Source organism: Drosophila persimilis, unplaced genomic scaffold (assembly GCF_003286085.1).
Source record: "Drosophila persimilis strain 14011-0111.01,24,50 unplaced genomic scaffold, DperRS2 tig00000191-arrow-pilon, whole genome shotgun sequence".
NCBI lineage: Eukaryota > Metazoa > Arthropoda > Insecta > Diptera > Drosophilidae > Drosophila > Drosophila persimilis.
Window position 1 is genome coordinate 7,416,920 of NW_020825298.1, and position 24,131 is coordinate 7,441,050.

At 42.6% G+C, this 24,131-nt stretch overlaps 2 protein-coding genes across 4 annotated transcripts; both read right to left on the reverse strand.

Moving 5' to 3' along the window:
* Positions 1 to 178: 178 nt before the first annotated feature.
* Positions 179 to 23,057, reverse strand: LOC6589167 (P protein). 3 transcript variants are annotated; one of them, XM_002014988.2, is made up of 11 exons: positions 22,825 to 23,057; positions 4,509 to 4,615; positions 3,530 to 3,692; positions 3,391 to 3,451; positions 3,188 to 3,326; positions 2,225 to 3,129; positions 1,647 to 1,976; positions 1,235 to 1,582; positions 1,023 to 1,170; positions 872 to 965; positions 179 to 809 (listed from the first exon to the last, which is right to left on the reverse strand). In XM_002014988.2, the coding sequence occupies exons 1-11, from the start codon at positions 23,025 to 23,027 to the stop codon at positions 725 to 727; spliced, it is 2,583 nt and encodes an 860-aa protein (XP_002015024.2). In that variant the 5' UTR covers positions 23,028 to 23,057; the 3' UTR covers positions 179 to 724. The 3 variants fall into 3 exon arrangements, with proteins under 3 accessions (XP_002015024.2, XP_026844936.1, XP_026844937.1); XM_026989135.1 differs by lacking the exon at positions 22,825 to 23,057 and adding an exon at positions 14,837 to 15,572; XM_026989136.1 differs by lacking the exon at positions 22,825 to 23,057 and adding an exon at positions 7,174 to 7,703.
* LOC113565834 lies at positions 13,718 to 14,439 on the reverse strand. Its single transcript, XM_026989137.1, has one exon. It carries the CDS (start codon positions 14,369 to 14,371, stop codon positions 13,862 to 13,864), a length of 510 nt encoding a protein of 169 aa, XP_026844938.1. The 5' UTR covers positions 14,372 to 14,439; the 3' UTR covers positions 13,718 to 13,861.
* Positions 23,058 to 24,131: the final 1,074 nt, after the last annotated feature.

Here is a 24,131-nt window from a genome sequence, read left to right on the forward strand (position 1 = left end):
GTACGTATATATGTTTAAGGTTTGTAACTTGTCGAACGATCTCGCACCCGATATTTGACCCGAGAATGGAAAGCCTAATTAATAAAGAATAAGCTGTGGTGTGTGTTCCCATTTCCTTGTATTAAAACTACTTTCGATTATGTTTTGCATTCATTTTACAGTACAGCAGAGCAGTAGGTAGTATTTTGCGTTTTGGTTTTATTTGATTCGTATCCATATACATTTAACATTTAACAAATTGTTTCACAGTTCAGCGACATTATTAATTGTAAATAATTAATTTAGTTTTATTTAATTTGTATTTCTTATATTTTTGGTTGGTTTGTTGTTGGTTTTGTTTTGTTATTTAGACTACGCACTACACTAACAACGATGTGTAAAAATAAATGTATATTTATGTATATAATATTCTTCGTTTCTGTCTCTGTGTGGATTTGGTTTGGTTGCGGTTGCGGTTTCCTTTTAGAATCTGTTTAAATTTATAAACACTCTCTTATATAGACAGGCTATAAGATATTGAAATTCCTTTCTCTAGCTTTCGGGTCGTGCTGTTTCGGGTCTGAATGGTGTTGTTTTTCCCTCGATCTGCAGCTGTTGAACACGACGAGCGTCGCATATGTGGTACAGTTTCATAGGTAACGAGGTAAAGTGCGCCTTGTTCCGAAATCGACACAGTCAATTCCCATCCACGTTGCCCATAAGGGCTGCCCAGTGCTGCCCATCATCAATGCCACGCAAACAGCGAATGCGAGACCAGCAGATAGCCCGTGGCCACAATAATGCTTCCAATCATGATAGGAAAACCCACTCTGCCGATGGGAAATATATGAATTAATGAAGAAGAACTAGAGAAGAGTTTCCCTGGACCTACTTGAAGAACTGCAGGAAGGTGAACTTATAGCCATGCTGCTCGGCCACACCAGCACAAACAACATTGGCCGAAGCTCCAATCAGTGTGCCATTGCCTGGGTGAGAAATCAATATAAGTACATCTACGATCTGAGATCTTTTGTTGAACTTACCTCCCAAGCAGGCGCCCAAGGCCAGGGCCCAAACTAGAGGCTGCAGGGGCAGATTCAAGGTGCTGTTCTGCGCCAATGATATGGTGATCTTGACCATCATCGTGGTCAATGGTATGTTATCCACAAACGCCGAAGCCACCGCAGAAACCTAGTAGTGGATAATGGAACATTTAGTACGATTAATAAAGGACTCAGTGTGGAGAAAAACTCACCCAAAGAATGATCAGGATGGCCACCATCAAGCGCCGATCTTCGCCTACGCCCAGAATAATGCCCTCTGTCATATTTCCGATCCATTCGATTAGACCCAGCTCCGTCAATGCCTCCATGAGGATGAATAGAGCCGCAAAGAACAGAAGTGTTGACCATTCGACGCGTGCCAGTATGGCCTCCATGTCCTCGATATCGGCAAGGATGATGAGGAAAATGGCACCCAGCAGAGCCGTCCAGCCCAGGGATAGCCTCTGCAGCTCGGGCACCGAATGCAGAAAGAACAAACTGATCACAAAGAGCAGGGCAAGGGAGCACTTGACAAGCAGTTGCTTGTTGCGAATGGGATACTAGGGACCGAAAGATATACTATGTTAAGAATTCGTCAGATTAAATCCGGAAGCCTAGACAGACCTTTGCCTGGAGATTGGCCAGTGTTTGCTGATAGTTGGGAGCCGGCTCAATCACAGCCGTCATTCGTTTCTTCAGGCTCCTCTTCAAGCGGTTGACCTTCTTCATTAGGGTTTGTCGCACTAGCTCCTCGTCCTTGGAGTAGGCCGACAGACTGGCGGCGGCTCGCTTCCACACGTGTATCTCGTGGCGCAGTTCCTCCACCTCCGGTGAGTCCTTAAACTGCAGGTCGCTGATGTTGCGGAACTTGAAACGCAATTGTATGTAGGTCTGCACCATCACCAGGAGCACGCCGGGCAGCATGTGGAGCGTGAAGACAGCGAAATTGACGCCCTGTGAAATAGATGTAGACCAAACCAGTTTAAAAATCAGTTCGAAATCATAGGAAAAACTGGATCTCGGATGCTGCTTGGCAGTACTAAGTACCAGAGCCATTCAATTTATATAGTAATTATCACGAGCGGATTACATATTCCAACCATGATGTCAGGAATAATAAGTGTATCTTTCATCGCAAGACATCTTCTAATATTCGACTGATTACTGAACAATATATGCACTTTCTAGGGGCTATAACTCACATTCTTGGATATGTAGCTATTGGAGGCGATGATGACATTTGGCGGATCCCCAACAGGTGTTAGAGCACCACCAATGTTCGAATAGATGACCATGCACATCAGAATGGGCACCGGATTGAGGCACATCACTTCGCAGAGTCGTATCGTGACCGGCGTCATCAGCAGCACTGTAGTCACGTTGTCCAGAAACGAGGAGAGCACGGCGGTGAACAGGCAAAGACAGTTGATTAGGGGCCACACATGTCCGTTGGTGATCTTGTAGGCGTACACGGCCAGGTAGTCAAAGACACCCGTCTCGGAGAGAATGGCCACGAGGATCATCATACCGAAGAGCAAAAGAAGCGTCTCCACATCGATCCAGCCCATGATGGTGGCCATGGAGGGACGCGAATTGAGGGCCGCCAGTATACCCACCGATAGCGTGGAGGCGATGATGGCCGCAAATGTTCGGTTCACAATCTCCCAGATAATCATGATGTAGAGACCGCAGAGCACAGCCGCCGCATAGATCACACCGTCCCGCTTGTAGATTGGCGACTCGTCCACGTTCAACTGCAGCGGCAGCTCGCCCTCGATGCTGCTCACAAACTCAAAGCTGAGCTCTGTCCTGTTGGACTGGGCCAGCCACAAGGCATCTGTGGGTTTGAGCTCGAAGGTGCGTTGCTTCTTGGTGTCTACGGTGGCGTCGATGAGGTCCGGATAGACCACGTCCAGCTGCCACAGCTGGCTGGCATTCTCGATGTACACCTCCATTCCTTCGGCATCGAAGTAGCTGCGCATCACCTGCACCTGGAGCAGGGGCAGTGGCACACTCTCGTTGATGGTCAGCTCGTTCTCCTGCAGACGGAAGGGGCCGCGTAGACCCAGGCCAATTCGCTGCAGAGTGGATGTCGTAATGGGAAAGACTACAGGGAGAGAAACACTTGAATATGGATATACTTTCAAGAATTTTCTTAAAGTTACCTCTGGGTGAGCCATTTCTAGGAACACTTATCAGGCTCAGCTGGTCCACATGCTCGTTGTTGGACATAAGGAAGGCGGTGAAGACACACCAGACCACCAGGAGCACAGCTATTTTGAACCAGATCAAATACTTGACGAACTGTTGAGGGATATATCAGATATATATCATAGATATCTATTTGGAAGTACCTCCTGCCACTCACCGTGCTCTTGCCATGCGTTTCCACTTCATCGTGCTGATCTTCATTGTTGTTCTCCAGGTCCCTAAAAGATCCGGGGAATCACAGAAAACTGGTTGCACTAATTACGTAAATGAAAACCGAAGCGCAAAGAACTACGAACCTGCCGTCAATGACTCGCACCTGACCCGCCTCGTTCGTCACATTGATGCCGATCTGCGTAAAGGCATGGGTGTCCAGTGTCGTCTCCTCGTGGGGTCCGTTCTCGAGCTGTTCGCCTGGCACGCCTCCAGTTCCGACCTCCTCTGGAGGCAGAGGATCGCCATCTGCAATAGAAACATTAATAAAAACAAGTCAAAGCATTTACAATTTATGTGTGTCTCTTAACCGGGGCCAGGGTCCACGGATATTGGCAAATAATTGTGCGTAAATTGCCTCCCCATTCGGTGTTCTCGCAAGGACACCTCGCGGACAACTGTCGCAGGAAGTAATTCCAAGTGCCAGCTTGCCAGTTGCCACGCGTATACATTGTTTTATTAGCCCACGTGCACGGGGCAATAGAAGCAAGGCTGAAAGTCTAAAAATATCCATCAATGACCATGGAGAAGCTCGAGGACTCACCAAGTCAGAGACTGATGCTTGAAAATGTTCGCATTGAATTTCTCTAAATGCTGAATTCTTGAATAACCCAAATGTAATACGAGTACAATAATCTTGTACATTGCTTTCTTCTAGACTTTCGAAAGTTATGCGCATTATGTGACGGAAATACTCGTAGTGTAGAGTAGACCCAGTCCATTATTACCATAATTTAGTGCACCTCAAATAGTGCGTCCGTCACAGACAATTGAAAAGTCTATACTTGGCCGCAAGTCGACCGGATTTTTGGTATGCAAATCAGGCGGAACCCAGGCCCCGGCGGAGTGGACTTGCAGCAGCCCAATGTCAATGACGACGACGGCAACGACGACGCAAATGGCAATAAAAAAATTCTACAATAATTACAGCAATAAAAAAGGTAGCAAAACCAACAACAACAGGTTGAGGGGCAGGCTCCCTCGTAAAAAGAGGGAATTAAGGTTGCCACATTCGAAGGACAGAGAGGGAGGGAGGGAGTATGGGAGGTAGAGAAAACCACTTACCGCCATGTAAACGCTCGTGCTCCTGGCGAAATGAGGCTAGACTGGGATCCTGACGAATGCGCTCGGGCAGGGTACGCCAGACTTGTAAGGCACCTTCTGTTACTTCGCTGCATGTGTGGAACGGGAGCAGGATTCGGAGTAGAGGCAGCATCGGAACAGTTCATGGATGGTGGATTTTTGTTACACATTGGGGAGCAATGAAATGGGCGGTGCCACCGATTCCGAGAATGAAAGAAAAGAAATAAGCGGAGAATAAAGATTTAATAAGATTACTTGACTTGTTTAGGAATTTGTTTGCTCAGGTGCAAGGGCGTGGCACGTCTGCCCATGCCAATGCCAAAGATTCAATAAATTTTCAAGCACTTCCATATTGATTTTTCTGCCAAACATTCGGCGAGGCTGCGGGCTGTTGCGCGTGCAACAATTTTGTGTCTATTTGATGTGACTCTTATGTACGTACTACAATATACATATATTCGTGCAGTCTTTAAATTGTTTGGCCCTAAAAGTGTTTGGTTTCGGTCACCCAGCTTATGCCCCATGAAGCGGAAATTCAATTGTGGTTATGGAAAGTGGTGCGCAATCTTCTTAGTGTGAAATCTGATTGACAACAAATCTCTAAGAGCAATAAAATAAGATTTAAGCACATATATTTGGAGAGTGTATTAAGGGAAAAAGGATAAATAAATTGGGTGTGTGGGAAAATACTAGGAAATGCTTTCAAATGGGGATAAGTGAGTCATGAAAATGGAACAGCAAACAAACTCTTTGACTTGAGGAAAAACCAACAAATTGATTCGAGTTTTATGTGATTTAAATAATACTGAAAATAAGGATGAAGACGAGAGCTTCTGCAGGATATGGAAACACATACGTACATATTTCTTACTTAGTTGATAAGATAAAAAGATTTATGTGCTGTTTACAAAATATATCTTAGATATAATTTATAATTCTAAATTCAAATACAGATAATTTTCAATGTCAAGCGGAGCCATCTCCAGAACTCATTTAAAAGTGATTCGTAGACCCCAATTAAAGCGCTCGTTGGTGGCGCAATTCCAGACCAGCCTTAAGGTCAAAGCAGCCCCGTCAGCGTTATCAGAACCGACCCTTGGCTCGGCTCGGCAGAGACTGCCTGTCTGTCTGTCTATTTATAATGGCAATAAAATATTGTTTTCAGTTTTATTAGCAGTGCTTTTTCCATTTCAAATGCAAGTTTAATGACTCTGCCATGATTACTGAAATAAGACCTAAGCAGCTGGGGACTGCCACTTGTTGGGGAAGAAAAACCTTCATTTCCTCGGCACTCACGAGTGTACCCGTACGAGTATGTGTATGAGTTTGTGTATCCCTAAAGTAATGGTATCATTGAGTGCATTCAGAGTCGCATCACGTGTGCCGACTGAATAAATGCAATTTGTAGACTTGATTCAAGTGGCCACACAAATCTTAATTCAGTATGTTCAACTAAATTTACTTAACTCTCAGTTAGAACGATGAAAAGTGCTCGAAATAAATGTGTGTGGTGTACTCATAAATTATATTTACTTAAATTTAAATTAGCTTTTGTTGATGGACACGAACAATGTTGACATATGTATGCACACAGAAACAAAGACAAGACCGCCAAAGTAATGCTGACACTGATTTTGCTGAGAGACCCACATGCGACTACCATATATACATATATATATGTATCTATATAGGTCTGGGAAATGCTAAATATTAAAGAACACGACACTTCAGCTTGAACTTGCCTCAATTGCTCGACTTAGACATTCGTGTGTTCTCGTGTTCGTACATCATTTAAATGGGGTTAAACTATAGGATTTGTCATTGCATGTACATATATTATTTCAGCTTTCTTTCAGCGTTGCTTACTAGCGAAATGTGTACACTATTCAATATTATTACTTGAAAGAAGTCTTCTAGAGAGATCGCATTCGACCTATATAAATTATTTTCTTGGGGAGTTACAGCTGATAGAATGACTATAGTAGTCTCCGGATCTGGAGCTGACTCGTATAAAGTTCTATAATAAGCAAATAATATAAGTGCGCTGGCAGATTAATGACAGCTATGGTCTTACATATATGTACATATAATATATATGGATTATTGCTACACTTTCAATTAAAAGCTGATAATTTCTATGGCATCCATGTACCAGTAAATGGTATATTAATCCATTTCATTATAGTATTCAACTGAAAGAACGGAAAGTAGGCAGTCTGTGAGGACTAGTCAATGATTTTGTTGATGATTCTTAAGGCATTCAACAGCTACTTTATGTCACTGCTTTTTCACGCTCCGGCACTCAAGCACTCCGGCACTCCGGGGCACTTCAGAGCACCGGCTGCCCCTCTCCGGCTGAAGTGGTCGTGTCACAGATTGATTCGATGTCAGCACAAACAAACACTGACTCCTACACATATGTACATATATGGACAAATTGTGCAAAGGACTATCATTAGCAGGAGCCAAACGAGTTTTCTGCTCGACTGCAGCCCCCTGACAATTTGTCGGTTTTCAATTGGGTTTTTCGTGGGGGCTGGCCGACCGCCCAGCCAGGGGGCGACTGTGGCTAAAGATGACAAGGCTCTTAAGGCTAGAACACAATTCATTTTTCGCCTGTCGCTCTAATCCAACCAGAAAGACATACTCATCCTCGTATGAGTAATCCTCGGAGCTGTTGTTGTAATTATATGACATCCTTAACGTTGCTAGGCCTTCGACGTAACAACAGACGTAGGGCCGGGCTCAGACGACCGTCAGGTTGCCAAGGCTAAGGGAATATGACACTCGCGAGTCGCGACGGCTCCTGTTTCGTGTGTGGGAGGTGCAAGCCGAGATAAATAACAGAATTTCCGAGAACAGGACAGAACAGAACAGAACGTATTATTACGTAAATTGCTATTTTTGTTCACACACACGCGATGCGATGCGAAGCGATGGATGAGCTTTAATATGGCAGCCGAAAAAAATTGTAAATTTCCTTTGTTAATCGCATATTTTTCCGCTGTGCACGAGCCGATATTGGATACTGAAAATGGATACTGAAAGGGAGCTTCAATTAAAAGGCGCGCCTGTCTCTCGGTTTTTCCACTGCACTGTGGTGATGTCGCGTGCCCTTTTTCGGGTTTCGGTCACTTTTTCAGTCGCTGTTTATTCGCCGTTGATCGTGACTCTGTTGATCCCCTATACTCGCGGTACTAACTGCCATGCACAGTTTTTTACCCTATTTTGTAGGTTTTAATGTCGCCGTCGTCGTCGTCGTCGTTGTCGCAGCTGGCTCAGCTGCAGTCGCAGCAGCGCAGAAGCAGAAGCAGAGCGCAAAAGAAGGTACAAATAAAGAATTTCCTGATACTCTTCATCAGTTATCTCTCGCGGGCCGCGCTTTGCTCATTATTCGCATTTATGCTTTCGCTCCCGATCCCGCTGCCACTGCCACTGCCATCACTCACTGCCACTGCAAAGTGCACTCAAAGCTCAACCAGTCAACCGTTTGGCGGCGGCGCTCTTCCTCTGAGCGTCGGCTTTGACTCGACGCGACCTAACCCGAGCCGAGCACACTCCTCCACACTCCTCTCACACCCCACAGCGCACAGCGCACCGCTATGCTATGCCGTTCTATTCTTCATTTTCGGCTTTCGCTCTGCTTTCGCTCTCTTGTTGTCGTTGTTGGCGTTGGCTTATTTGCACTTCTTTCAATTACACTTGATTTATCATATTTGACAGTTGCGCCGCGATCAGAAGCAATCTTGCGCTGCGCTATACTCGAATCTGTGGGGAGTATTTGGTATATTGTATTAATGATTTTATTCTACCTAGTACTGAGCATTTCTTTCCGCTTTTACTTTAGATACCAAAGAGAGGTTAAATATTTACTTGACCATCGAAAATAATCGAATTAATATAGTGAATTCAGTACCATATGAAAGTCGGTGGCACTTTAATATCAACACTGACCTATGCACATATGTAGGTATGTGCATACACATACATATGTACTTATTTAGTTACCTTTTTGATTATGTTTTTCTTACTGCACAATTAATCCATAATCCATACTTCACATAAATTTCGATTTTTCTTCGCTCATAACTCTACGAGTACCCCTAGAAAATGTTCAGCAATTTGTTTCTCTTTGTCAACACGATTTGATGACACGAGATGAGCGCTCTGACATCAGCTCGTTTGCGGGACATACGTACATATGTATATATACATATATGTATGTATGTATGTTCACAATGCAACTTGAAGGAGGTATCAGCTGAAATAACCCATTTGATATATACATATATGTACATATCTGTATACTCCTGTCCCAATTATCCAGTTAAGGAGTGTGCAAATTATGAAATAGTCAACGTTCTCTGAAATCAGTCTAAATTGAAGACATACTCGTACTTAGTGGCTTCTTGGAAAGACCTTGAAGTTCAAGGGTGCTTTCAATTCCCATGCAAATTTGGTTCGAGCATCGTATGGGATGGTATAGGAAATGGATCCCAATCAGAGCCGCCCGCACGTGGCTCCAAATTCAAAAAGCCACCCCATTGAGAGGAGGACGAGTACAATCCCCGGCGCCGAGTCACCGCCTGTCAAAAGTTTGGCAGACGCATATCAAAGAAATGTTTCTTGCCAAATAAGCAGAAAATATTTTAAGCTCCAAAGTTGCGCTCCAGCTTACTGCTGAGTGCCGAGTGCCGAGTGCGGTATGGCAACCACCTGCGCTGACGTCACAGGTGTTCTTGCCAGCTTGCATAATACGGAGAAGGTAATGTAATACCGTTGCGTTGGCCAATAGATTAGAAAATCATACCGGGCCAGGGACAGCGCTGCTGCAGTAGCGGCAACAGCGGCAACAGCAGCGGTGGCTGCGGCGACAGAGGTGGGAAGTGAAAACCGACACCGCCAGCCACCTAATGATAGCGATTCGCCGCTTGGCTAATGAAAAAAAGTCTTCAAGCATGAAAATAATGTCTCCAATGTTTACCAAAGCTGTCTCCGCCACTGTTTTGCCATACTGCGTCGGACAGTAGGACGGACAGACAACAACAACGACAACAAAAAGTGCAATTTAATTGAAACGAGAGCGTGCGCTTGAGAGTTTCGCATTACAGCGGCACATGGATGATAATTCTTCGAATGTCAGCGCCAGCCGTGGGCATGGCAAAAGCTGGCATAACCTTGAAATCGGGTTCGAGACGAGACGGGAATTGTCAACATTGATAATTTAGCAGAATTTCTGGATTAAACTCTCTAAATTAGTGCAGCCTTAAATGACTCATTGGAATACGACTCACAGCGTAAGTGCTTTCGTTTCTCAGGCAATTTAAATATTCTTATGAGTTTTATTGACTTCAATAGTTAGTTATTATTCGAAAACCAACGTTTTATGGGAGGGATACTGCCTCTCCCATCAACTTGCTAATTGAACATAAAACATTAATAGTCTCATGCCAAACCATATTTAAGGTAAACTATTCACTGTACTATTGTCTCACTCTTTTATCATTTATCCAGTTGCTCAATACAATTACCAGTAAAGTAAGTGGCATACTGGTGGACATATTTCCATACGTCATGTGCGCATTCGAAACAGCTGATCGGCACGCCCGACTAAGCAGAACTGATCGGAAAATACATTCTAATGCTTCCCACTTTCCTGCTAATTGCTGCTAATTTTAAAAAGAATTGTTTTATTGTTTGGGTTTAAATTTTACGGAAATGATTTTCGAGCTGATTGGTGATTTGCATAGAATGACTTTTCTACTTATTAGAACTCAGTATTTAAAGCTTATATCTACAAAACCCTATTCAACTTAGAACAAATTTTCGACAGTTAATATCACAAGAGATTATTCAATTGGGTAAATTATGTGACAGATACCTAAAATGTTTATCTGTTTTACGAGTAGAAGATATTGTGGTGCTAACTTATTGGCAGACACTTTATTACTTGCTGAGTCGAGCTTAAGAGAAAAGCGGATTTAAAAATTAATTAAGTTCGAGTTGAGAAGTCTCTATTGTACCAGGTTTTAGAATTCGATTTGCGAACAATGTGGTTCTGTTTCTATTTGTCTTTATCAATAACAATTATCTGAAAGTACCAATTCCATTGATTAAGATCAACATCAATCGAGATACACATATAGAAGCCCGCAGGGCTTGTTCGTGATCTTCATCTATTCATAGAAATCAATTTCTAAAAATAAACTGAGCATAGAAAATATTTTTTACTTTAGTATGAAAACATCTCGAGTGGTATATTTTTGAGAGTGCACGCACTTTATCCATTTGTTAAATTAAATGAACACGCGCTCATCAAACAGTTTGGCTCGTATTCTTCGGGATTACGGATACTCGTATATTAAATCAACTTAAACTTACTTAAGCAAGGCGTGCGCACACCCACACCCACTACATACATACATATATGTATCTGAATAGGCTATACTTAGTTGGACGTGCTTATACAGACATATATACATATGTAGGTCATTGTGCGACAAAGTTGATAACAAAATTACAGACCAGACCCGAAAAAAAAAATATAAAAACGTAATTTCATCCAGTCGGTCACTCGTTGGTCCGCCGCCTCTCGTCGCGTCCAAGTCCCGTTTCGTTCCGTTCCGTTCCGTCAGCGGGGATGTCATTCATGTGGCGCTTTCAATGCGACACGCTTCATTAATTTTTTCGAGAATTGAAAGCCTGGAACCGCACTGGCTAGCTGAGTGGATTGTACCCGCCGCCACTGCCGCCGCCGATTCATGTGTGAGGTTGACTTTAAAGTTTATTTATAACCCCAAGAGGAGGAGGCTTTCGTGGCAGGGAGGGTATGCTGTGCCATACGCTTGAGCCTTCTCAGTTCTCAATCCCGATTAGCATGTTAAGTCTCTTGATGGCGCGGCGCGACGGTAACTTTCCATTGCGAAAAATGTGAGTTAATTAATTGAACAACGCGCTTGGCCCGACACGTTTCAATTGCCAACCCAGTGATCCGATCCAATCCGATCCGCACCAAGCTCCAGCACCAGCACCAGCACCAGTTCCACAGAAGCAAATCGCACACGTTCCTAATGACTTCATAGTCACACGTTCGCAACGACGACTACGCCACCATGAACATTAGAACTGTGCCTGGGAATAGCCATTCCGACCATGTGGGAAGCTACTGCAGGAAGGGAGGGAAACAACATGCAGCTGTAGGTGTAGTATGCAAATAGCTGGCATAACAGGAGTGCCGCCTTGTTCATTTGAATTTGTAATTTCTACATATTCTATAACTGATTCTCGTTTACAGCATCATCGTGCATTGTACATCGAAGTGCAGTTATTGAACGTATGATTTCAAACATGGGAGTTTTTTTATAGACCTAATCGATGCAAACAATTTCTGTATTTTGTACTGATCAAATCAAAATTATCTATTCTATGTAAATAGAATGGTATAAATTTATATTAATGTTATTTATGAGAGTAGTATTTTTGTCGCACCAGTACGGCCGACCTCCGTATCCTGCAGCTGTCACCCTACCACACCTGACCTTTCCTTTTGTATGTCAATCTGGGCTCACAGCTGGTCGGGTCGCATGAGGGGCAACCAACTGCACTGTGCCTTAACCCAATTTCAGCATTAAATGTTTTAATTATTCATGTGGCCATGTTTGTGGCACTTGCTGTCGTCAGCAGAAGCACTCACGCACACGCTCATATCCTTCCAGGCTCATAATCACATTTTGAATGTGCTAAGAACAATGCAGAATTTCTCGAGGCAGGGCAGGGTAGGGGGATTAAGCTAGAGGCAGGGCAGGGGCACACTTACCGCCCATGACCTTGTCGGCTCAGACGAGGTCGTCGCGTTGGACGCGTTTTATGCAAGAATTTTTACTCGCGAACTAAGCAGGGACGGTCTCCCCAAAGTTTGACCCACATTGGAGGGGGAAGGGGTGCGAAGGCGTTGATGGCTTCCCATTTTTAACTGCTGCCCAGCCCAGCCCATGGGGCGAATGAGCGATGTGGCAGTGCATACGCACTGCTGTCCCATTCAAATTGGTTGCCCTCTTCTAGGCATTGGGTCAACATTTGTCGATTATCCGAAAAAACATGGAAGACAAATTGAGAATTAATTGCTGAAGTCAACGAACGTCTTCGTTTTCCCTTCTTTTTGTTGATTTTGACCCAACGAATTAATTGGTATTGCTCTTGGACAACTTTCACTCAGAGAATTCCAGGCACGTTGCCAGGACACTTTGAGGACCCAACGGCATGCATGCCCCACTGAGCTGTCTGATTGATGGATAGATTGATTTGCTTGAATGCCAATACGAGTGCCGTACCTGATTGCCCTCAAAGAAAATATGCCGATGAATTCCATTCAAATTCAATGAAGTATTATTGTTTTCTATTGGAACATGGGAATGGGGGTACAACCGAGCGGAAACGAGATTCCCATATTTGTCCTGTTTTTGTTTCTGGAAACGGAAATTAAATGTTTGTTGCCAGACTGCCACATCTTGGTGTGGCACGCCACACATGTTGCTGCCATTCGACGTAAATTAGACCCAAACAGAGAACGTTTTTATGTTCATGTTTATGTTGTGGTCGAGTCTATGCCTGCCATTCCTAGGAATGGGTCCAGAGCACGTGTCTTAGACTTGGGCTCAAGAAACACACAAATAAACATATAAATATACGTGTTTTTATGCACTAACGGAAATCATCCTAGGAGAGACCAGTTCCAGGATAGAAACCTTGTAATGGCAGAGCTATAAAGACACCAAATACCACACAAGGAACCTTGAAATCTTCAAAGGAAATAACCAAAAGGAAATCCCATGTCTATGAGTAGTTCCCTTGAAATTCAACAAGACCGAATGCTTTCATCCGAATCACAAGAGGGGCTTCTGCTTATGTTTATGGTCCTAAGAGACCCGTTTGAACTGAAGTAGGTGAAGTGGTACTTTATTAAAGCAGTCCCGAATTTCAAAGAAAATTCTGTTTTGATTGGTATGGATTTACTAAAAACAATCGTACTTTTGGCTTTCTTTGGACAATTTTATGAATAATTTGAAAGTGTGTAAAGTAATCAAAACACCGTTTTTCATTGACTCCATTGAATTCCGCCTACCCAAAGGATAAGCCCCAAGCGTCCCAATCCACAGGAATGGTGGATCTCTAAAGCACAAATCGGGAATTCCTTTCATTGGTATTTGTAGGCCTATTTGTAGGTAAGACCACTTCAACTAATTTATTCATTCAATTAATATACAGTATGCGTATCAATTTAGACAAACAATAAATTTTGTTTCCAAACTTGGATATCACATTTCAATGGTTTTATCTTAGCGGGGCCTAAAGGGATACCTCCTTTTCCGTGGATTATTTACCCATTGCTGGAACTCATTTGTTATGGTCACTTTCTGGAGGTCTCGAGGCGAAAAGTGCGGCAAAGTGAGCATTCCAAAAAACCACAAAATAAACGTGGCAGCTGCAGATGTCACAGCTCCAAGAATCCAATACTCGTATTCCAGATATGTTTCTTCGCTCAACAAGCCCCAATTGAGGCACAAATGTTGCGCTGCTTGGCAGAGCCAAGCCTCCAGCCAGCACCACAGCTTCAGGTTAAAGAACTCCAAAATAACCAGCGATGCAAAGGTGCCAACAAAGAACTGCGCCAAACACGACAAATGCACCCCGTCCTTGATGTATATATTGATATCCCAAGCGAGCAGCATTGCGGCTATAAGGAATATAAAGCTGCCCAATTGCGGGGCTGGCGAACAGCTGTTCTCGAACTCCAGTCGAACTGAGTGCAGCAAGGCAGCTGTGGCAACCGGCCAGAATGGACCCATCTATAGGTATATCTTTCAACAATTCTAACACGAAAGAGAAGTAAAAACTTTGTGTTTTTGAAGTTATATGCTATTCAGACTGTTTCTTTTAAGGTAATGTCAATGCCTAGCTAGGATTTGTGGACGTTTATTGTATTTGAATCCGGAGTGTGTACTGTACTCCAAATTGTAGCTCCCATGAATTCCATCATCGAACGTCATGCTGCCAAAGGAACTATTCCCCTAAACCCTATTTATAGCTAAGCCAAATTGTATTACAGTCATCTTCATACAAAATATTTAAATTATATTTTCTATGTATATTTAATATTTTGATGGAAAAACATCATCAGCAAATGTTTATACTGGTTGTATCTCAAAGTTATTTTAAATCCATCTGAATGGATCCATCAAATATTTATGTACACGTATCTGAATCACTTGTCTTACGGGTAGGGGTAGGGGATTAGGGTATGATTCACTTACTTTGGCTGTGGGAACTTGTCGCTCTTGGTGGAGGCCTGGCGGTGCGGCCACAGCCGCTTGCTCACCTTCATCCGCATCTTGAAGGGCCAAATGTTCTTGCGCTTCTTGTGGACACTCGGCACCCGGACACCCCCCGACCCACTCCGGCGCCGCGATACCGTTGATCCGGCACTGTGACCCACTGTGGCCGTGTCTGTCGCCTGGCGTTGGTGTTGATTGGCAGGGGGCTGGGACTCTGCCAAGGGACTAGGTGCGGCGTGAACCCGAACTGGCGCAATTTTGACGTTTTGTGGAAGGCCGGACAAAGTGGGGTATGGGTGGATGTGTGGGTGGATGGGTATTAAATTAATTAAGCTGCTGACGCTATTCACACGACCTTTGATGTTAACTTTCCTTGGATAGAATTTTATCTATTTAATAATAATTATTGTTTCTGCAAGCAAACGTTGCTTCTTTAGGTTCAGGCCTTTCTCTTGTACATTTTGATGTGTGTGACGTTTTTTCTTTGTGCCTCTTTTTCATAGAATCGAATCACGCATACGCAGCGTTGTCTGCTTTCGAACGCTTTCGGGGGTAAATTTTGACCAGTTGTTAATGATATGCATGTTGATAGATATAAATATCCCTGAAGTATGCCCCCTTGATGTTGATGAATGCGTCACAGCGAGAGGATTAATTATTCAGCATTCAGCATTTGGTGGGACAAAAATAGACGCAGGACAGGACTTCGACTCTCGTTTAATTGGGAATCAATCGATCAATATTCATTTAGTTTTCTCATGACCTCCTTTTTATAATCAGCCAAATCAGTTGGCACACCAAAGCACACCGCCCGCTCGTAGGGTGGTCAGATGAACCCCCTTGATGACGCCATCTCCATCATCTGTCTGGTGCTCGTGGAGCACGTTTCTCCAGCTGATTTTCGTTTTGTCTGTGTGTGGCGTACGTGTATTAAGTTCTGTTTAATTATGCTTGTCGGTGGCTAATTAGTTTGCCTAAACTCTCGCACATTAAGCCATTTGGCTGCCGCATAATTAAAAATGAACCCAGACCCCGACCTCATTTCAAATTATGGCAGGCGTTACGCGGCCATCTGTGTGGGAATTTCCAGCAGGATGTGGACACGATATGCTATGCGGGTAAGGGATACGATTACATGCAAACATGCATACATATATGCAAAACGGACACGTGTCCTGGCTGGCCTTTTTACCTCCAGTGTGATTGGAGGGGGAGTAATTCCAAAAATATCCTGTGCAAAAGGCGGAAATTGCTTTCAACAATATTGTATATACATATTTTGATAGAAATAATAGCTGAAATTTATGTATATTAGCTGTGTGGTATCAATATTTCAAAGCCAGTCAAATATTTGCAATCCTTAGCTGTAGAGAACGTTTACGCAGAGGTGCCAAAAACAGAAACCTTGCTTACACACATTTCAGCTAACATTTCAACCGATAAATATATACATATAATAGAAATATGTACGAGTATTTCCAGCAGTATTTTAGCCATAATGGAAAAGCATAAGCCAAAGCTGCCTACAAAAGGAATTAGGATATTTGTATCCTTAACTCTTCTTTAAACGTCACTAAGTAGTCAACAACATGATCTTATCTCTTGCCCCATGGCATCATGGCTTCATGGCTTATTATTCACATACTTTCATGTTATCTATTGGCTAATTACTAATTGATTACACTTTGCTGCCAACCGACAAGACCAGCAAAGAACTCCGAACTCAGTAGCAGCTCAGCCCAAGGGGTAATTTGAACTGACTGTTTGACAATGTTTGTCAGGAAAAGTTTTCGTGCTCTGTTTTTCCCCAAAAGAGATCCCTTGCCAAATTAACGCCAGAAAAAGTTTTCAGCTGGGGGTGGGGAGGTTGCCTCCAGCAAGCACTTAAAATTTATTAGAAATTTCGTTGAAAGACATACATAGTCATAAATGTTGGCTTCAATCATATCTGGACCCCCTCGGGCGGAGGGTCCTTGTTGAAAAGCGTTGGCTGTGGGATGCGTTCTGTGTTCTGTGGTTGGCTACATACTTTCGGACAGATGTGAACATTTCAAATGAATGTCAGACAAGGTTGGGCAAAGCTTTAAACTGACACAAGGATAGACAGGCGGCCATGGGTACGTGTGTGCGTGCTCAAATTTCGTGTTGCCTACTTTTGTGCGCGCTGTTTTGAACTAGTTTTTCTGTTTTCATTTGCCCCAGACCACTGCCCCCCCCTGATGATGTGATACTACTCTATGCCATAGATGACACTTCCTGACAGTTATATTTGTCCAGCTTAATGTATGGCTTATTTGCGTGGCCTGTCGGGAGCTCAATTATTGATTGGGTGGATTCCTGTTCCTGGAGGTGCGACCATCAATAAATGATGAAATATTTGCCAGCCACTGATAGCCACGGGTATACACCGTAGCTCTTGGAATGTCTCGTCCGCTGGAAATTTTAATCACGAATGTGTAAATACTGAAACATATGCCAGCCAGGTGCCAGACACCTGCACCTCCATCCAGCAGTTCTCACAGAAAACCTTGGAATAATTTATATCCACAAAGTGTAGACCAGTCTCCAATTATTCTGCTGGTCAGTCAGAACCGGACTAATAAGATATGTACACTTAATGCAAAAGATATTGCTCTTTTTTGGGGTCTCCTAATGAGCAAAATTATCGCAGCAAATGGAAACTTTTGGGGGAGCTCCTGAAACAAGATACGCCTCTCTTTCAAACAAAGGAAAATTTCCATGATTCGTCTTTTTTTTATCTCCCTGCTGCCGCTGCTGCTGCCCCTACTGCTTCTGCATCCGAATGAACTCCAAGGGGGGTACTGATAAGTCCAGAAAGTGGTTCTTTCTGTATTCTTTATCAAAATTGTTTGTCTCACTTTTAGTTTTGTTTTCTTTGTTTTATTTATCGCATTTGGATAATTATTTGTATTATGTGTGAATTTATTTATTGGATTATTTTGTTTGGCACTCGCTCGCTTCCAGATCGAACCCGCAGATCGAACCCGGACACAGTCGCACGTCCGTTTCGAGCGAAAGTTGTAAACTGAATAAGTCCGTGGGTTCGTCGCCGTGTTCCTAGTCATGTCTCTGGGCTCTGGGCTGGTTCGATGCCGGTAGCTGGCGCTGGCGCTGCCGCTGCCGACGACGACGACAACGATGACGACTCTGTTGTCGCGTCGGTTCTGCCGCAGCTGTTCTCGGTTGAATGGCGGATTGAAAGCCACCGGTCAACTGAATGGTGTGGAACGCTTTCAATAGCTGTTGAATGCCGCTACTAGTGGATGTGTGGGGGGTTAGGCCTGTGTGAGGGTTGTTTCCACTGCACATGTATAGTATATTCATTCCAGTGGCCAACGACTTGAACTTGAACGGTGCTTGGACTAGACTCTGGGCCCTAGAATTTCAGTTAGTCAGCCTCCATGCATACACTTTTTGACCGTGCTAATTTGTTTGTCGTTTGTGAAAACGACAGGGAATACTCCTTTGCGTGGACAACTTAACTTAACTCTTTTAACGTCTCTACATTTATTGTTTAGTTATTCCTCTCCTCGTATTTTAATCAAATTTTAGGCGTAAAAACCGCTCTATCAGCTCTCATCTTAGTTTTTTCAAGGATACCCATATTTACGAAGCAATTAACACGAATTCAAAGCAATTGCCATAGATCCCATAAAATGCCATAAAGTAAGTCAAGATTCATGTTGAAAAGAAGTGAAAGTAAACTCTGAAAAACAGCTCTATCAAAATGATAACACATAAAAAAAATCGTTTATTTATAGGCCAAACAAGATAAATCCCAACAGAGTAAAGCAGAGCTCCAAATTGAGATGATATACACTCACATGCACGCCACACATACACATAATATACAATACTTGTACATGGGGTGACATGGATGTGGGCACAGCAGACAAAAGGCAAATTTATCAAACGGAACATGCAAACTGTGGCATGTGGCTCTGCGTTGTCTCAATGTTGTCGATTTCTTTGCATTTCCAACTCAGTTTGTCTGAGTTTTATTGAATATACAGAACCCCAAAATTCGCACAAAATAAACGTACCCGAGGCCCACTCCACTCCGCCCCGCCCCGGGACATGCCGCCAATGACAATGAAGCAACAAATGAACACACATTCAATAGAAACACTCGTTGAATATACAGTGAAAGGTCTCTTGGGAGGACAGTGCTTACAAATCTAGTACAAGCTAGAGCTAAACACTTTTGTACCCCGAAAAAAGAGTATCCTTGAGGCGTTGAATCCCTTTCGGGACTATATAAAGAGTCCGCCCAAGACAGCTGCTACTGTACCGAGTATGAGTTGATGTAGGTATCTCTTTAAGTAGTTCTTGGCACGAGCAGCCTGACACTTGAGCGGCTTTAAAGCGTGAAATTTTATTACGCTCTTTTATTCAGCAATTTTCCTCACCCACATTCAATAGCAATGATAATAGCTGCAGAGTGCGACGCAGTTGGTGGGGGGTGTCGCTATAGCTAACGATAATTGTGCATTGGCTCCAAGGTCCATACGGTTTGTCCATAGGAACGCATATCAGCGAGCTGGGTGCAGCCCCATATGTCTCTATAGATACCGAGTATGAGGCTGCTGCTTGGCAATTTTCTGTAGCCTGCATTTATGGAACTTGGATTCTGGTTCTAAGTCCTTAAAGCAACAGGCTTGGTTTGATATATGTAAGAAGGAGTGGGCAAGCTCGTCCATTGAAGGAGCAGTGGTTAGCGACGGGGAACAGCAGCATTCAGCAGCAGAATAACAGCAGAGCATCTGCTGCAAAAGCAGACAAACAGCAGGACAACAGCAGTAGGAGCAAAGTAACAGCTGATCAACGCAGTAACAGCAGAGCAAGAGCGTAATAGCAGATCAGCAGCAAAGTAACAGCAGTTACAGCAGATCAACAGCAGACAAACAGCAGACGGTAACAGCAGATGTAACAGCAGAACGGTATTAACAGCAGATGAACAGCAGTCGAGCAGAAACAACAGAGGGAGAGCACAGCAGAGAAAAGGAGGAACAGCAAAACGAGTTGTAAAAAGAGAATTGCAGCAGCTAAACGTAACTTTCAGCAGCAGCACAAAAACCAACCGAGATCAAGCCGTGAGGTTAAAACTAATTGTTCTTGCACTTTCCAGACTAATAATTACCAATTAATAATAACCAAATAATACCTTACATATGTACAAAGATGTATACACGGATCTATAATGGACTTACATGTCCCCAAAAGATAATAGTCAGATGATGCCTTTCCATGGAAACTTTCATTTTCCAGCATTGCTGTGACTTTTCCAGTTCTCAGCTTAATATTTATTTATCTAATGAATTTGTACAGCACCATTTTCAATGTAAGCACTTTAGCTTTTCTGTTTTCTGTTTAAACTTTATTACTTGTTACTCTGACAGACTCTTGAAAGTTGAACAAGTTTGTCCCTTAAGTATTTCCCATACCGCAGCCCATTATGAAGCTTATACATAATTTATTCACACGCTGTGGGAGCAAGGCTATGCCACACTATGTACTGTACTATATATGGAAACACTCGGCATATACTCGTACATATGTATATGCAAACCGGAACTTTTACAGCCCCTAAGCTCAAACTATTCGCCACAAATAAGTATTTACAGTTGAAATGAAAATTCTACGTCGGAAAACCCACATGTACCTCCTCCTCCTCCACCCTCCTCGAGCCCAAGTATCCGCAAACAATATACACATGTGGCCTTTCCTAGCCAACATGTCATCATCGTCAGGCCACTAAGACCGGGTTTGATGTTCTTTTGGTTAGTATCACGTGGTATTGGCTCGTATGTGTGGGTGCCAGGAGGTTGAAATTAATAGCACACACTATCAAAATTGTCAGCTGTCAATGCCAAGGCCAGTTTCACGGTCCGGACAGGCTACCTGAAGGTCAACAGAACTTCACCCAATCCCACTTCCAATCCCACTCTCCCTCTGCTTACTAATGACCATAGACAATGGCAGGCAATGGCACTTGGTTAGAACTGGCTATTATTGCTGTATGTTATGTTATCTTGCTACCGCTACTTACTAAAATGCTAATAAATACGAATATACTGGTTCTCGTGAGTGGTGAGTGCATACTCGTATAAGAATTTCCCAAGCCCCACTTGAGGCAGCACTGAAGGCACACTGAGTGTTCATAAAAAATAAATAATAATTATGTAAATAACGAGTGCATACTAATGTGTTTTGCCAGAGGATTTTGTTCGGGCACTGTATAGGGTGTCTACTGCATTTAAAGCAATTAAATGATTACTTTTGATAACTTAGATTGGATTGTAAATATATTCCAGAGTGATGATAAATGTTTACGAGTATAGATATCTTTTGTCTGTAAAGTCTACAGAATTTCTAGGGAATTGAATGTTTAAACAATGTTGTTTGTCATTAATCTATTTGAAACCTACTCGGACTTGTGCATGTTGTCGAGGGAGTTGTTTGATCCTCATCATAGTAGATTGATAGATAGACTATTTGGGTGATTGCTGTCTGTCAACGCTGTTTGTCTTCAATGTAGATATTTACACTAAGATGGAGTATTGATTGAACATACAGGCTGCCTGAAGTGGGTTTTTCTTATCTCTCCATGAATGATTATGTATTTTTGAAAATATATATACATTTTATGAATGTAAACATTCACGACAGTATGGTTTTTTCTTCACCTGATTTGACACCCTGTATTATTAACAGTTCCTAGGCAAGACTAGAACTCAGTGAATTACAATCTCAAGTTTTCCCTTTAATTGTTAATTAACAAAGCGGAACTTTTAATTGAAGAACAACGTTTTGCATCTATGAGCTCTCAGTTTCCACTTCACAGATAACACAGGCTGCGACTCTGACTATGTGTGGGAGTGTTTATAGTGCCGTCAATTATGAGTCTGGATCTGTGATGCTCAGATATATTACAGAATATTACATACAAAGCGCTACCGAGTTTACTGAGTCACAATTTGCTTACGGAGTGACTTCTTGGGGTTCGGGTTTGGGTTTGGGTTTGGGTTACCGGGGATCTGAGATAAGCTTCAATGCTGGGTCATAAAATGTGTGCCTTTTCTTTTGACATTGTTTTTTCGCACGTTCTGTTAAATTATTGAATGTGCTATTGAATCTGAACAAAGCATATATATATTGGCTAACTATTCCACGAATCAGCAGCTTTTCCAAACAAAAGATGTGAACAGGCTTGACAGGTGAATAGCCTGGCATATTTATAAATATTGTATATTGTATTCGCGGAATTAGTGAATACTTGTTGGCAGTTCTTACCATAAGATTTAATTACTTATTGAGAATGCTTCCCCTGCCATCTACACAAAGTAACAACAAATATTCATTTACTGTTCTATTGACAGCTTGTTTTGTTTTTGAAATGACGCCCACCATACATAACTAAAATTATTGCCTTGAAGAATAACCCTAGAGGTAAAGAAAAGATTTTGTTTTCTAAAATATAGTAGCTGAAATTATTGCCTGGAAAAATCATCGTAGTTGATTTATTGTTGGGTTAACTTTGAGATATCGACCGCTTTACCGAGTGTATCCACCACCCTGCAGGATATCCTGGATATTTTATTGCTTTTAAGCGAATTTTTGTGTTTCTTCCCAGAGGAAAAACAAATCAATTGAAATTAATCTCAATAGGAAATTCCATCTGTTAAAGTTCACACAGAGACCTAATACCCCATGAAATTGTTTTCGAAGGAAAAACAAACAAAAGCGGACCGTCGCATGGAAACATTAAAAGGAAAAGTTTTTGGGCAAAGACCCTCCTGCCGACTGACCACAATTAAATGTCTGCTAATGAGAAAATGGAACCAAAATATAAACAGACAAGGGAGAACAAATAACTGTGCGTATAAAATAGGAATGGGAATGGGTGAAGCATCCCTGTGGCGTATACTTGATGTTGGGGGACTTACCAATTACGTGGGTGCTTGGCATTCAGATGCAGCCAATTGATGATCTCCTGCAGCTTAGAGTGTCGCTCCACATCCACCTCTCCATCGCCGTCCGCATCGCATTCATCCTCATCGGCCGTCTCCTCCACATGCAGATGGTAGGGATCCCGGGAGTGGTCGGTTATCATGAACGTGGGCTTCGAGTAGCCATAGGGAGCAGACATTTTCACTTCACAAACAGAAAAAAACCTCAAAATCTTAACACAACTTTAACGGTTTGGTATTTTCATCACATCTTCACTGGCCTTCCCTTTGGATATTATTCAATTTAGACTAGAAGAAGAAAATTAATTAAAAATGTTGCGCTGTCTTTCCACGACGTATCTGTATCTGTCCCATGCCGCGTCCGAACGGTTTTTCTCAGTTTGGTTTTCCCTCGCGTGTCTGCCATAAAACTGCTGGCGGTCCTCTCTTCACATGGCTGACACGTCGTCGGTTTGAGCGTAAAACTTAAAATACAATTTAGCAATGGAAAAGGCACCATGGAAAGCGTGGAAAGCGCAGCAGCAGAAGAGCAAATCCCTTGTTTCTATTCTAATTTTGCCTACGCTCATTTATTGACCAGCGTTTGTTTTTCTATGTACTCGGGGTTCTATATACTACAGACCCATTCTATATACCTATACTGGTTCCTATATACATAATTCTTGTGTTCTGCAATGAACTAACCGATGGCCAGTCTCAAGTATTATTTATTTGTTGTTCTTTCGTTTTCCTAAACGCAAGTGGAGCAAGTTCAAGAACGCATGATATGACGGGGTTTCTAAAATAAATATGGCTGCAATAAATGTATGGATAGACAGTGCTCTAAAACAATAACGAAGTGTGATATAAATATAGTTTTAAATTAACTTAAGAGTTGTTTTGAATCTACTTTACAAACAGTCGAACTTCTATATTTCAAACTTTCGAACAACGAATTTATTTCCACAACACCGCCACTCTATATTCTGCTATGATTCACTTTATGGAAGTTCGACTGTACAATCGTTTTGTCCACAAGTGGACAATCAAGTTGATCCAATCTATATTTAGTCTACTGTACTTAGTCGTATTTGATATGTTGAGACAACCTTGGGAAGCCCGAAAAGTTTGTTCATTTTCAGCTGTCCAGCCACAGCGTACGGGTATATGTATGTACAAATAAACACACTTCCATCACTTTTTGTATATTTATATAATTCCAAATCACAAATAAACGCTCAGATATATAATATATAAACACATATACTCGTATAATCGTAGAAGAGAGCATTAACACACGCAAA

Bases quoted from the DNA above. Each gene is read 5' to 3' on its own strand.
- LOC113565834 (XM_026989137.1), bottom strand. From the start codon at position 14,371: ATGGGTCCATTCTGGCCGGTTGCCACAGCTGCCTTGCTGCACTCAGTT.
- LOC6589167 (XM_002014988.2), bottom strand. From the start codon at position 23,027: ATGTCTGCTCCCTATGGCTACTCGAAGCCCACGTTCATGATAACCGAC. The intron at 3,452-3,529 runs GTTCGTAGTTCT...CGGATCTTTTAG, and splicing joins GTGCGAGTCATTGACGGCAG to GGACCTGGAGAACAACAATG. The intron at 966-1,022 runs GTAAGTTCAACA...TTTCTCACCCAG, and splicing joins CTTGGGCGCCTGCTTGGGAG to GCAATGGCACACTGATTGGA.